The 15,817-nt window shown below is 37.1% G+C and overlaps 1 protein-coding gene across 3 annotated transcripts; it reads left to right on the plus strand.

The window, feature by feature from the left end:
* The first annotated feature begins 926 nt into the window (after positions 1–926).
* Positions 927–6,700, plus strand: LOC113157657. Of its 3 annotated transcripts, none has more exons than XM_026353249.1 (11): positions 927–1,060; positions 1,714–1,901; positions 2,153–2,290; positions 2,395–2,533; positions 2,669–2,846; positions 3,296–3,437; positions 3,825–3,968; positions 5,226–5,281; positions 5,818–5,892; positions 5,993–6,072; positions 6,514–6,700. In XM_026353249.1, exons 1-11 carry the CDS (start codon positions 941–943, stop codon positions 6,607–6,609), a joined length of 1,356 nt encoding a protein of 451 aa, XP_026209034.1. In that variant the 5' UTR covers positions 927–940; the 3' UTR covers positions 6,610–6,700. The 3 variants fall into 3 exon arrangements, with proteins under 3 accessions (XP_026209034.1, XP_026209035.1, XP_026209036.1); XM_026353250.1 differs by having other exon boundaries at positions 2,467–2,533; XM_026353251.1 differs by lacking the exons at positions 5,226–5,281; positions 6,514–6,700.
* The last annotated feature ends 9,117 nt before the right edge of the window (positions 6,701–15,817 follow it).

The following is a 15,817-nucleotide window of genomic DNA, read 5'->3' on the forward strand; positions in this document are numbered from 1 at the left end:
TGTGCCATCCAGAAATATTTCCCACACGCTTCACACATGTTTCCTTTTGTGGACTGTGATGTGATGTTTTTTTGCTTTGGGCACAGTTGATGTTTCCTGGTATCTAATTGCACACACAGTAAGTTAATTCATCCCTGTAATATCCATTCTATATGATAAACAAACAAACAAAGAATGAAGATAAAAAAGTTAAAACTACAAAAATGACAAAGTCCTATCTTTTAACCCTTTTATTCATGCTCACTACAGTGGACAGCTTAAAAAAAAATATTCTTTGTTAATAAAACCTATTCAACTTTATGTTTAACATCCTTCACAGGATGGTGACTGTGGAAAGTGACAGATGTGAAACACACTCCTGATGCTTACGATTGCAATGAAAATAATTTTATTTAACTCTTCTGTGATGGAACAACGAACACGTGAAATGGGTTTTTTATGATTTGATCACTTCTATGACATGATATAACTGATATTAAAAGTTTGTGCCATTTCTCTGGAGCAGGTTTAATATTTACAACATGCATCTGACACTGATGTTCTTTTATCAAATACATAAGGCGATAAAATTGTTGCAAAATGTAGTTGTTCAAATAGTTCAAAACATCAAGTTTGCATATATACATGATGATCAGACAACTGAGATAAGTCTGAGCAGTTTAGAAGAAGCATGTTCACCAGGGTTATTTGACTTTTAAACAGTAAACAACAGAGAAATAAATTATGATATATTGTGCTTTTGCACCATGTGTGCACTTAGGCAGAGAATACTAAGTTTGGACTGTGAACGGTCATTATTCAAAGACAATTTTCCACATACACTGCAGATCACTTCCTTATTTAGAGATATCATTCATTCTAATATAACAGCTACAGTCATATAAATAGAGAAGGAGACAGTCATCAGCTGTCTTTGTGTGGAGCGACTAACACATTCACTATGTCACTCTCACTGCTGCTGCTGCTGCTGCTTCTGGTCTTCAGCTCTGAAGCTTCTCATTTCATGGGCACAGTGATGACCTACTACCCAAAAGACACTAACGCAGATGGATCTGTCACGGTATGTTGTCTCATTTTCTATACTAATTCATTTATATTGGGAAAGCAAGCATAATCGTTTTAGCACTGATCTTGCCACACAGCACGTTAAGTTAAGAAACCTGTGACAGAAATATTTAACTCTAAGGCTTTGACATCAGATTCATCATTTTACAGTCTTGTGTGTTGCACATTTGACCAAACAATAGCTCATTTGTGTGTCTGGTCGTTACTGAGTTTTTAACTGTAAACAAGTGCAGAAAAATGTTTTTCCCACAGAGTAAAGAATTAACTATGTTTATGCACTTTTCACCCCTTTCAAACTGTAATATTGCTTTTACATTTAAAGTGTAAAACATGGTTAACTGATTTCCATTGTGTTTTTTCAAAGAGATGATACAATATTTTCATTTTGTAATTTTACATTTACAAAATGTAAAAATCTGCAGAAGAGTCAGAGTTGTTGATCTTACCAATATAGTGTGTTGATACTAAATGAATAAGTAATGCAGATTGGCTAAAGAGCATGTGAATATAATCCTGTACAGTCAGTGGGTACTTATCAGACATTGGCCAAAACAGTTTTTGAAACACCAGTTTGACTTCAAAGAAGCATTTTTCCCCATGTTCATACAACAGTAAACTATGCTTCAACTTTTCACTCTAATTCTGCAGGTGGTCCTTCGATATAAGTTGGGCTATCACGTCTCTTGCAAAAGTGACACATGGAGCTGCCTCAGTAGAAACTGTGGGACTGAGGTTTCAATTCAACAAAATATCATTGACAGTGAAAGCGATGACTGGTGTCAGAAGGAAGGTATCTCAACTCGTCTGGTTCCCAACAATACTCAGTTTCAGCCGCTGTGAGTGCAACATGACAATGCACAAAATTACACATTCTGTTGTTTCACTAAACACCAATAATGTCTTTTTAAACAGTCACTGAAGAGTGACACATCAAAACCATATATGCCATCTAGAAATTGATTTAAATGAATCACATCACATCTACAACTGCACTGTACTGTTAGAGTCACTGCACAAGTTAGCTGGACTTTGTTTACCTGTGGTCTGGACTAATACCTGATTTCCTGGCTTGGAATCTCCATTGAAGGTTAATTGGTGGCAGTTGGGTGACTACTATCAACAACATTGTAAGTTGGAGAGCTGTGACTCTGGTTGAACTGAGGATGCGATCAGACACCAGCAAAGCCAACACATCACCACAGACGACCATCCTGCCACTTGTGAGGTGAGCCTCTTCCATCTTTGTGTTGCTGAGTCACCTTTTTATATCAACAAATAATTAGCACAGTGCCTCACACTTTGCTGACTCATTCTCTCTCTGTCTCTCAGAGTTCCTTCAAATTGTCAGAGAGATTTCAATCTGTTGGCGTTCGACCCTGATGGAGACAATGTTCAATGCAGATATGGAAACACGTCACTGTCAGAGTGTAACCCCTGCACACCACCGTCTGTTCTCAACCTTTCATCTGTGCGTGACCAAAGGACAAGTTACTATTATTTATTTCTTTAGGTTTATGTCTTTTAATAAATTGGTGCATGATGATACACTGCTGCTTGAAGATGAACACAACTCAGATTGACCTCTTCTCCTTGTCTTTTACAGTCTTGTACTTTGTCATTCAGTCCCACCAGCAGCAGTAATGAGGGTGTGTATGCTGTACAGCTGGTGATGGAGGACTTTCCTACACACACTATCACCCTGACTCAAACCAATGGGGCACAGGAAGTTAAAACTAACAGTGATGCTCTCAGCAAAATACCAGTTCAGTTTGCTTTCAGTGGTAAGACTTTACCTTTTTATACTCTGGACTCATTAAATGAGCTGTTCTATTGAATGAAAACTCATTTTCAGTGAACCAAATTAGATGTTTAAGTAAAATATACGAGTCCCCTACTTTGTTTTCTAACAATAAACCTGCTGGACATTTAAACAGCACGTGAATTTCTCTCTGCTGACAAAACTTATGTAGAAGTTGTCCAACAATGTGTCAGACAATGTCTGGGTTTCAACTGTTCTCGAGTTCTACTTTATATTTTGTTTTTATTCTTCACTTGTCTGTTTCTGCCTCTTAAGTCTACAAGCACAGTACTGAAAACATTTTCTAGCTGGTGATTACTTCAGTAGGGTCAAACATAAAACATGTGCTAACCCACTTTAACTGCTGAGATCTTACAGTGGGCCAACTGATGAACAAACCCAGTGTCAATTTGTTTGTTGTTGTTGCTCCAGTGGATCCTGAGGTGCCGTCCTGCACAGAGGGACTTTATCTGCCCAAGTTCCTGCCTCCAACCCCAGACAACAGAGCTCAGCTGTACACTCCTGTCAATCACTCTCTGGAAATCCTCATCAAAGCAGAGACAAAGAACACAACGTAAGTCAAAGAAAAAAACAAATAGGATTTAAATATTCAAATATTACGGGTTAATCATGGCCTTTACAACTTTCCCTCTGAAAAGAACGTTCATCAAATACACAGTTGCTTGTTGTCTTTGCACAAGGAATCTGCTCTATACAGTATCTCCAGCAATGACACCAAACAGGTTTAAGAGGTGTAAACTAACTTCATACTGTTGTGTTGTATGGAGATACTCGATCCAAACAGGTGACAGACTCAGGTGATAAGTGGCAGTTATTGGTAGTACTACTGTGTCTGATAGTGTTTCAGTCGATTCCTCACTGAAATCTGCTCTAATACTCTACTGATTGGTAGATGGGGAAGTTTTGAACATGTCACCTTTTCCTCTTCTGTTTGCCGTAGGATCTCTGAGCTTCTGTTCAGTGGGCCATACAACGTGACAAACACAACACTAGCAGCAGGAGAGTACATCCTGAGCTGGACGCCATCTCAAAACGAGGATGGAGAAAGTCACCCCATCTGCTTTGTTGTCCAGGCAATTTCCAGGTCAGTGTCCTGTGTCCCTTGAATATTACCTTATGCTGTTGGAACTTCACCATATTCATCAAATTGTTATATTACATTTAATGATTAATGATAAGAGGTTAAAACCACATCGCATGTTATTTTGGAATCAACACTGCTATTGATGTAATTTATCATTGATTTTTGGAGGTGGAACAGACCTTCAACAACAGACCTGATTAGATGACACCCTGTTCAAAAACACAGTAACCTAATTAATCACAGCTCTCTAACTACTTCATAATTTTAAGTAATGGTTTCACAATTTAAATGAATTATCTGCATTTAGCATAGAACTAGAACAATTTTTCACATAATTATCAGGTAATCTGCCCAAAAAGTTAAATTACAAACATTTAATATTAAAAAGTTTAAAATTCAAATTTAATTTTAATAACAGACTTGATAAAATATCCAAAATAGGAAAACAATCACATTTACTAGTAATTACCCAATAATTAGCAACTGAGTTGAATTACCTGAAACAATTAATAAGTGGACTTCTCGAAAAAAATCTTATTACCATTTCACACTAACTAAAAGTTTTCTCATACTGTACTAATTATACACTAATCATGGCAGTTACTGTACAATTACACAGCAATTTTCACCAAACATTTACAGTAAAAACATTCTTTGCATTGCAATATAAACAATTCAGGCTTCAAAATGTGCTTCTTACCTCACACCAAGGTTTTGAAGAATATTTTCAGGTTATAGGTACAAAACACAAAGCACTGCAAAGTGCTCACCAGCTGTGGTCGGACAGCCCTCACTTCACTGATGACGTGTAGTAGCACGTAATACTACTTATGACGAAAGTATTGCGTGGTTTAGTAATCATTAAGCTGAAATATAAATGTTTACAAAACAATTACATTTATTTTTCCATACTTCCACTTGGGTTACTTATCATTTCAAACAATGTTTGAATGCAATACTACACAAATTTCTAGGTAATTACATCAACATTTAAAACATTTCATTTTCAAACTAAATGTTTGTACTTTAACTTCATTTATGGTCAAATTTTAACCTAGTTTTAAAATAGATTGAATTATTTCATTTAAATTGTAGAACAATTACTAAGCTATTATTTAGTATTTAGACAGCTATAATTTACTAGGTTACAGGCAACACTATATACAGTAAGTCCAGGTGTGTAAGAGTATAATGAAAAGAGTATAATGAAAAAAAGGCTATATAAGAAAAGACTAATATGTTAAATTACTTGTACAGTTCTACAGTAAAGTATCACTCAGAGCTTCGATGTGTCATGGTGACTGTTGGAAATGGTGAGTAAAGCTTTCCTACACTGATGAAGTTAACAACAAGCACACTACGTCGCAACCAATCAAACATTATAACTGAGGACATGGTGTAAACCAGAACAGCAACAACAAGAAATAACTGAAAAACTAGCAGACAAAAAAGTCACAAGACAGGGGTAAAAAATGACCATAATCCACAGGCAGGGTCCAGCACTCCAGTCCAGGTCCAGTAGCCAGGTGAACAAGTCCTATTTTTTAAGAATCAACTACTGTCAAAGCACAGATCCAAAACACGAGAGGTTTTCACCGAGGTTGGGTCTTACACCTGTTAATATGAAAACTACACAAAACACAGTCATTCTCTCCAGTTCCTTTGGCAACAACTACATCACTAACAACAACTAAAATCAACAAACATCAATGTTTCAAGTACAATATCAGACATGACCACAGCGACGACAGCAACACTGCATCAACACTAATCACTAACACCATTACACAAACAACAGCTACAAGTAACATTCGATCAACTACAGCCACTGTTCTTTCAATGATTACAGCACCTACAACAAGTCCACCACCAGTAGTCACGCCTACAGTTGACACAACATCTGCAGTAGAACAACTGAGACGAGGTGAGTTTTACTAATGGTGACGTTTTACTCTATGTAGTTTGTTGATGTTCATACTGTAGTAAAGTTCATAAATGAGTGAGTTGAGACACTTTGCCTCCAGTTGTTGTAGGTATGATGATAAAGATCTCCTCTTCATCTCCACTGTCTGAGGACTACATCAGGAATACCATCATGCAACAGGTGGGTCTCCTCTCATCTAGTGGCAAACCCCTTCAGCGCACCACATAACTGGGACTGGGGCCGTTTAATTACACCTTAGCTGAGTTGGAATCTGTAATAGATAAATGTTAACACCACCTTGTGGTTTAATGTGATGGAGACATGGGTGGTGACCTGGCAGTGACTATATGGTTTCACATGCAACAAGCTGTCATGCACTATGTGTTCTGCTGATCATGGCCAGCATTAAATTGGTATCTTGGTGATCCCCTGTCCACCACAACATTAAAACCACCAGGTGATGTTTAGATCAAATGCAAATGTTTTGCATTTGAAATTTAAACTCATGTGGCCTCCACCTCCCACAAACACCGCTGATTCAGAAATTCTGTGATAACAATCAGTGTATTATGTTGTATCCACTGATCCTATCTCATCACCAATTTTCGTTTCCTTGTCCAGCTTAAAGATGAACTAATCAGACGAGGGCTGACCAGTTCATCATATATCACCCTACTTGTGAGCAGTGAAACTAACACATCGAGACCTGGTGGCTGATTTTGATAATGTATTTACCCCTAAGAGGATTGTTTAATTTTAGGAGGTTTTTATAATCCAGTGGTTTTAGTTTTTGAAACTTTTTATTTCTTCATCAATGAGTACTGCTCCATTTAGTTTAAATATTCAAGTTGATTTTGAAGTTTTTTAAATTATCTTGTAATATTGCTTGATTTCATATCTCTTTGCAATTCGAATGTGTCTATATGAGCTCAGAATCTAAAACATTAATTGTAATAATATTCTGTGTTAATATTTCCTGCCCACTCAGTTATTAACTCAGCAGTGTTACTGTACAATGAACATAATTTGATGAACATTGTAATGTTTGCTGTTCATTTTGAGTCAATCTTTAAAAAGATCTGATGCTATTAAAATGTAATTTGTTGTTTTTGGCTGTATTCATTTTTATGTAATAAAAAAATACAATAATAATAAACTAAAGCAGAAATAATTTAGTGCCTTTTTGGCATCTTATGTCAATTCTCAGGAACAGAAACTGCTCCTAACAAAGCTTTTGTTTGCACCTGTGGGAGGTTTGTGCATCAATTATGAATTTTAATTCTGGCAGCTGCACCTTCTCCACACCGTGCTGATTTGATCATTATTCAAAGAGAACTTTCCACATACCACTGTAGATCACTTCCTCATTCATAGATCATTTTCAGTCTAATATAACAGCTATACCCATATAAATAGAGAAGGAGACAGTCATAAAGCTCCCCATTACAGGGTATTGTGTTGCATGCGGGTCAGCCCACCCCCACTCTCCCCTAGCGGCAGATGCAGTTTTCAACTCACTCACTACCTCACACCCTGTAAAGCCCCATAATTCCACCAGAATAGTCTTCTGGAAATGAGTAGCTTACATAAGTAAACAGATGGATAATAATAATTTTCGCTGAAGTGATGTGCATATATAACTGATAATCAACTAGATGTTAAACTAACAGGATTGCTCACAACTCCTGTTTTCAAAACATGCCAAATTTACAGCATCTGGTACCAAAATAATGTAAATAAAACTGTTAATCTGACACTATGTCCAGTTCTGATATAGTTCTATATAGTGTTCTGTGGTCCAAGCCCCCATGGCAAAGTCCTGCACTGGTCTAGTTTCTCAAACCCGTATCTGCTTTGCATCCGCAACTTCTCTCCACATCTCTTTAGTCTGGTCGCTTGGCCTAGTTAAACACCTACAGTGTTAACATCAGCTGGTGGTTTAAGGTTGTGGTAGGCAGGGGCCTCACAAACAGCAGACTCTGATCCACAAGCTGTGATTTCTTTCTTCTGCTGATTCCTCTCCATCACAATATTAAAACCACCAGGTGGTGTTACTGTGTCTGATAGGTGTAGTCACTCACTTTAAAGCTGTTACAGATCGTAGATTGTATAAAGGCTTTGTGAAGCTTGCAGAATGACTTGTCCCATTCAAAACATGCCAAAGGACACAATTGCAATCTCTATAGGCAGTTGTTACCTCGATTAGGGTACAGAATTATAGTTACTGTGATAAAATTAAGTTTATAGAAGAATATTTATGTATTTAATCTTTAGCTGCTCAAAAATACACAAGATATATGATTTTTAAAATCCATTACAGGCTATTTTTGCAGGTTATCTGTTACAGATACAAAGAAAGACAATATAGAAATACTGCACTACTCCTACTGCACAGAAATACTGCACTTCTTTATCCTACATAAGAAATCTGGTCAGCTGTAAACAAACATGGTAAAAACTAAAGTCTGATGAAGCACACACTGTTGGAATAACAGAAGACAGAGCAAAACACTTTAAAAAGCCACAGTACATTCTACACAATAAAGTGTTGTCATGTAGTTTAATCCAATAGATGGTGTGTGAAGCTGTTTCATATGATCACATCAGTAGGCCTAATCAAATAAACAAACTCACATGATCATATGAGTTGATTTGTATATTTGATTGCTGATTTCTAACAAAACATGAAAGCACATTAATGGTATACGCACCTGTTAACCTTTTTTTTGTTATTCTGACACTCCCTGTCAATCTTTAATATGATCCGTTGCAAGTAAAATATGACTTTGCTGTTTGTTTCTGTAATAATTGATCATGCAGCTTATTACTACTATTAATAGTAATAATAATGAAAAACTGAAGCAGATACCATTTAATAACTGACTTTCAATGAATCTCATCTTAAGGTTGATTAGTGGTAGTTGGGTGAATAATAACAATGACATCCTAAGTTGGAGAGCTGTGACTCTGGTTAAACTGAGGAATCGATCAGACAGCAGCAAAGCCTACACATCGCCACAGACGACCATCCTGCCGCTTGTAAGGTGAGCCTCTTCCCTCTTTGTGTTCCTGAGTCTTAGTACTAATTTTTATATCAATAAATAATTAGCACAGTGCCTCACATGCTGTTAGTATTATCTGTGGCAATTAAAATATAACTTTGCTGTTTGCTTTTTTGTTTCTGTAATAATTGATTATGTAGCTTATTATTTTGAAAAATAGGTTCATAAATAAAATTTCAATTGCATTGTTTTTTTCATTCCTACAGAGAAATTAAAACAAAGGGTTAAATTTAATGATTAATGATGAGAGGTTAAAACCACAGCACATTTGTTATTTTTGAATCAATAATTAAAACTCCCATTAAAGTAATTTTATCATTGATTGTTTGTATGTTTGTACACCAAACATGTACAGTAGGAAATTTCTTTACAGTGCAATTGACAAAACACAGGCTGCACAATGGCCATGTGCTTCTTCACAGAAATGTCTATCAATCAATGTATCTATCTATATCACCTAACGTTTACCTTTTTGTGTTCTGCAAAGAAACACTACTGTATATGTTTTAAATGTCTGCAGTTTAATCATATGTGACAAGCACAGCAGTGTTTCCAGAGATTTTGAAGAACATTTTCAGGTTATAGGCACAAAACACACAGCACTGCAGAGTGGTCATCAGCTGTGGTCGGACAACCCTGTGGCACCTCTCACTTTCCTGATAATGAGTAGTAGCACGTAGTATTACTTATTACAAACGTATTACATGGTTTATAACCTTTGGGCAAATTTGTAAACATGTTTTACACTAAATGCAGTTATTTCATTTCAATTGTGAAACGAATATTAAGTTATTATTTAGTAATTAGACAGCTATAATTTACTAGGTTAATGAAAACACTATATACAGTAAGTCCATATGTGACTTTTTGCGTATAATGAAAAAAAAGATATATAATAAAAATAATAATGTATTAAATTACATGTACAGTTCTACAATAAAGTATCACTCAGAGCTTTGTTGTGTCATCGTGACTGTTGTAAATGGTGAGTAAAGCTTTCCTACACTGATGAAGTTAACAACAAGCACACAAAATGCAACTACAACCACCGCTACAGTTGTAACTCTATATAAATCAACTACTACCACTACACAAACAACCATTATCTCACAAATAACTATAGATACCCCGAATGCAGCGACACCACCAACCACAACAACCATGTGTAACAATTCGAGGACATGATTAAAGTGACAGACACAATTAAGTAAGAAAGGAGTTTATTGTAACCAAGTCTAAAGCGACAAGATAGCTGGTGATAGGTTGATAGTAACTGAATGGTAGGGTTCAGGGTTAAAAATTTTCAAACAAAACAGAAGGGCTCTGATCAAAAAGGGAAAAACAAGCATGGATACAAAGCTGCAAACAAAATCGAAAATGTAAAAAAACTAGAATCAAACATTATAACTGAGGGAATGGTGTAAAGCAGAACAGCAACAACACGAAATCACTGCAAAACTAGCAACAAAAAGTCACAAGACATAATAATACCATAATCGACCATAGACCATAATCTAGAGGCAGGGTACAGCACTCCACTCCAGGTCCAGTAACCAGGTAAAGCAGGTTGTCCAAAATTACAAAAATGACAAAGTCATATTTTTTAAGAATCATCTACTGTCAAGGCATGGATCGAAAACACAAGAGGCTTTCACCGAGGATAAAAACTACACAAAACAAAGTCATTCTCTCAAGTTCCTTTGGCAACAACTACACCACTAACAACAACTAAAATCAACAAACATCAATGTTTCAAGTGCAATATCAGACATGACCATAGTGACGACAGCAACACTGCATCAACACTAATCACTAACACCATTACACAAACAACAGCTACAAGTAACATTCGATCAACAACACTGTTCTTTCAATGATTACAGCACCTACAACAAGTCCACCACCAGTAGTCACGCCTACAGTTGACACAACATCTGCAGTAGAACAACTGAGACGAGGTGAGTTTTACTAATGGTGACGTTTTACTCTATGTAGTTTGTTGATGTTCATACAGTAGTAAAGTTCATAAATGAGTGAGTTGAGACACTTTGCCTCCAGTTGTTGTAGGTATGATGATAAAGATCTCCTCTTCAACTCCACTGTCTGAGGACTACATCAGGAATACCATCATGCAACAGGTGGGTCTCCTCTCATCTAGTGACAAACCCCTTCAGCGCACCACATAACTGGGGCTGGGGCCGTTTAATTACACCTTAGCTGAGTTGGAATCTGTAATAGATAAATGTTAACACCACCTTGTGGTTTAATGTGATGGAGACATGGGTGGTGACCTGGCAGTGACTATATGGTTTCACATGCAACAAGCTGTCATGCACTATGTGTTCTACTGATCATGGCCAGCATTAAATTGGTATCTTGGTGATCCCCTGTCCACCACAACATTAAAACCACCAGGTGATGTTTAGATCAAATGCAAATGTTTTGCATTTGAAATTCAAACTCATGTGGCCTCCACCTCCCACAAACACTGCTGATTCAGAAATTCTGTGATAACAATCAGTGTATTATGATGTATCCACTGATCCTATCTCATCACCAATTTTTGTTTCCTTGTCCAGCTTAAAGATGAACTAGTCAGACGAGGGCTACCATCATCTATCACCCTATGCCTTGTGAGCAGTGAAACAACCACAGCCACACCTGGTGGCTGATTCTGATCATGTATTAAGCTCTTAAAAGGATTTTTAAGTAAATTTTACGAGGTTTTATAATCCAGTGGTTTTATTTAAACATCAATGAGTCATACAGCTGCATTTAGCTGAAATGTTCAAGGTGATTTTGAAGTTTTTTAAATGATCTTGATTTCATATTTCTTTGCATTTCGGATGTTTCCATATAAGCTCAGAATCTAAAATAATAATAATATATATAATATTCTGTGTTAACATTTCCTTCCCACTCAATTACTAAATGAGCAGTGTTAGTGTACAATGAAAATAATTTGACCAACATTATCATGTTTTCTTTTAATTTGATTCAATCTTTAAAAAGATCTGATGTTATTAAAATGTAATTTGTTGTTTTTGCTGTAATAATTTTTCTATTTAAAAAATATAATCAACTAAAGCAGACATCATTTAGTGTATTTTTTGCTTCTTATGTCAATTCTGATGAACAGAAACTGCTGCTAAAAATGCTTTTGTTTGTATCTGTGGGAGGTTTGTGCATCAATTATGAATTTCAATTCTGGCAGCTGCACTTCCTCCACACCCTGCTTCAGAAATATGTTGAACATGCTTCGTACGTGTCTCATGACATCTTCTAGACTGTGATTCATGGCTTTTGCCTCTGGGCTCGGTTGATGTTTCCCGGCATCTAATTATTTAAGGCTGACTCAACTGTCTCATCTTGGATCTCTGTCTGTCTCTCTGACATCTCTGCCTGGATGAGAAAAAGACACCTTCAACGCAACATTCCCAAAACTGAATTTCTAGTCTTCCCTGCCAGACCTTCAACTCAACACAACATCAGCATTAACATTGGATCGGCGGTGATTGTCCCTACTAAGTCAGCCAGAAACCTGGGGGTCATCATTGATGACCAGCTGACCTTCACGGAACACATCGCCACAGTCTCTAGATCGTGTAGATATGCCCTCCACAATATCAGAAAGATCAGACCCTATCTGACAGAGTACACAACCCAACTCATTGTACAGGCGTTGATCTTATCTCGCTTGGATTACTGCAATCCATTACTGATGGGTTTACCGGCATCCACGACCAAACCCCTCCAGATGATGCAAAATGCAGCAGCACGGCTCATTTTTTATCAACCAAAAAGGTCTCATGTCACACCGCTCTTCAGATCTTTGCACTGGCTTCCTGTGGCTGCAAGGATCAAGTTCAAAGCTCTGCCTCTTGCCTACAGAGTGGTCACCTTCACAGCTCCATCTTATCTCAGTTCTATCATTCAGGTCTACATCCCCTCCCGTCCACTGCGCTCAACCAGGGAACTTTGTCTGGAGGTACCAGCACCACACAGTCGACACCAAGGAAAACTGTTCAGCTCAGTGATCCCACGATGGTGGAATGAGCTGCAGAACTCTGCACGCTCACCACCTCTCTTGCAATCTTTAAAAAACTGCTGAAAACCGCATCTTCCTTTGCACTTAAATAAAAAAAAAATTGATGTTGTTCTTCTTGACTTAGATTTTGTTTGCTTGCCTTGTTCCTCTCTTGTAAGTCGCTTTGGATAAAAGCGTCTGCTAAATGACTAAATGTAAATGTAAGGCATGCACACAGTAATTTAATTAGTCCCCTATCCATTCTATACAATTTTCCCCAAAATGAAAAAGAATTAAAGATGAAAAAGTTAAAATGACTAAAATGGCAAAGATCTATTTTCTAATTAGCTGGTCTCATGGTTCTATGTTGTACATATGTTAACTTATTATATCATAATTATCGTATATTGTGCTGAGTTTTGCACCATGTGTGCACTAAGGCAGAGAATACTAAGTTTGTTTAAGGTTTGTTGTGATAGTGTCAGTCAGTAATTAGAGAAGGAGACAGTCATTAACTGTCTTTGTGTGGAGCCACACATCTTGCCACACAGCACATAAGTTAACAAACCTGCAACTGGCAAATTTAAGTCAGTCAAGATTTTATTTTTTATTACCAAGTGGACACTCTTGTGTATTGAACATATGAAAAAACAATTGCTCATTTGTGCGTCTGGTCGTTACATAGTTTTTAACTGAATACAATTGCAGAATTTTTTTTCCTACAGAGTAAAGAATTAACTGAACTGAAGTTTATGCACTTAACGAATAAGGGAAATCTATCAGAAGTTTTTTAACATCAAAATGTAAAAATCTGCAGAAAATTCTGAGTTATTGATCCTACGACACTAGTTTGTTGATACATGGAAATGCATAAGAAATGCAGATGGGCTAAAGAGCATATTAAAATATGGTGGCAAGAAAAAGTATGTGAAGTCTTTGGGATTACGTGGAGTTTGCATGAATTGGTCTTAAAATGTACTCTTATCTTCATCTAACTCACAACAACAGAAAAACACAGTCTGCTTGTCACGAGTCTACCTGTTTGCCCTCCATGTTGTTGGCTCCGCCTCCTCATTGCCCCTGCACACTGATTGGCCAGCCACTTCACCTGTGCTTCCTCTCGGCCTATTTAGGCAGGTGTCTCTGGTCAATAAAGCCTTTCTATTTCATATATTCGTTTTGAGTCTCTTCTCTGGCCATGGAGTCCGACCCTAGGTATGTGACACTGCTTAAAATAATGCTACAGAAACATCATATGTTTTCATGTTTGTATTGAACATAACATGTAAACATTCACAGGACAGGGTGGGAAAAGTATGTGAACCTTTGGACTTCATAACTGGTTGAACCTTATTTCAGCAATAACCTCAACCAAACGTTCCCTGTAGTTGCAGATCAGACCTGCACAATGATCTGGAGTCATTTTAGACCACTCCTCACAAAACTGTTTCAGTGTAGCAATATTCTTAGGATGTCTGGTGTGAATGGCTCTCATAAGGTCATGCAACAGCATGGTGGAGGTCAGGACTCTGACTGGGCCACTCCAGAAGGTCTATTTTGTTCTGTTGAAGCCTTTCTTCGGTTGAATGACTTGTATGCTTTGGATCATTGTCCTGTTGCATCACCCATCCTCTGTGGAGCTTCAGTGGGCGAACAGATGGTCTTACATTTCCAACAAAATGTCTTGATAAACTCTGGAATTCATTTTTCCATAATTTACAACAATCAGTCCAGGCCCTGGAAAGCAAAGCAGCCTCAAACCATGATGCTCCCTCTGCCATGTTTTGATGTTGGTGTGCTGTGCCTTTTTTTCTCCACACATAGTGTTGTGTGTTTTTTCCAAACAACAATTTTTTTTTTTTGACAGCAATGGCTTCCTCCGTGGTGTCCTCCCATGTACTCCTTTCTTGTTTGATGTTTTCCTTATTGTAGATGTGTCAACAAAAAAGATAGCATGTGCCGGAGATTCCTGTAAGTCTTTAGCTGACACTCTAGGATGCTTCTTTACCTCATTAAGCATTCTGCGCTGTGCTCTTGCAGTCATCTTTACAGGACCACCACGCCAAGTCTTCATCGTAGGTCTTCTGAGAGCTCTTTGGCAGTGCTTCTTGAAACCAGTAAACCCAAAACTGGTGTGTGTTTTTAAAGGACAGGACAGCTTTTAGCAACATATCCAATAACATCACACTGATTGGACTCAAGGTTGGCTCACTCCTGGCTCCAATTAGCTATTGGAGTTTGTATTGTTTTTATTTTTATTATATCTAAAAACTTAATACAGCAAAATCAACACATTACATTTTAATAACATCAGATCATTTTAAAGATTGACTCAAAATGAAATGGAATGAAATATTAACACCGAATATTATTCATATATTAATATATTTATATAATTCATGTTTTAGATTTTAGCTCATATGGAAAAAAAAAACATGCAAGGAGATATTACAATATTACAAGATAATTTAAAAAACTTCAAAATCACACTGAACATTTCAGCTAAATGCAGCTTTACAACTGATTGGTGTTTAAATAGAAAGGTTTAAAAACTAAAACCACTGGATTATAAAACCTCCTAACCCCTAAAATTCACTTTAATTCAATTCAATTCAATTCAATTTTATTTGTAGAGCGCTTTTTACAATTGACATTGTCACAAAGCAGCTTTACACAACCAAAGAACAGTACATGAACAGTGTATGTGTATGAGTCATAATAATGTGATTGTCCCTGATGAGCAAGCCGAGGGCGACGGTGGCAAGGAAAAACTCCCTGAGAAGGCAACAGGAAGAAACCTTGAGAGGAACCAGACTCAACAGGGAACCCATCCTCA

This window comes from Anabas testudineus, chromosome 18, assembly GCF_900324465.2.
Source record: "Anabas testudineus chromosome 18, fAnaTes1.2, whole genome shotgun sequence".
NCBI lineage: Eukaryota > Metazoa > Chordata > Actinopteri > Anabantiformes > Anabantidae > Anabas > Anabas testudineus.

Coding starts and splice junctions, on each gene's coding strand:
- LOC113157657 (XM_026353249.1), top strand. CDS start 941: ATGTCACTCTCACTGCTGCTGCTGCTGCTGCTTCTGGTCTTCAGCTCT. Junction 2,847..3,295: donor AGTTCAGTTTGCTTTCAGTG/GTAAGACTTTAC, acceptor TTGTTGCTCCAG/TGGATCCTGAGGTGCCGTCC. Junction 6,073..6,513: donor GGAATACCATCATGCAACAG/GTGGGTCTCCTC, acceptor TTCCTTGTCCAG/CTTAAAGATGAACTAATCAG.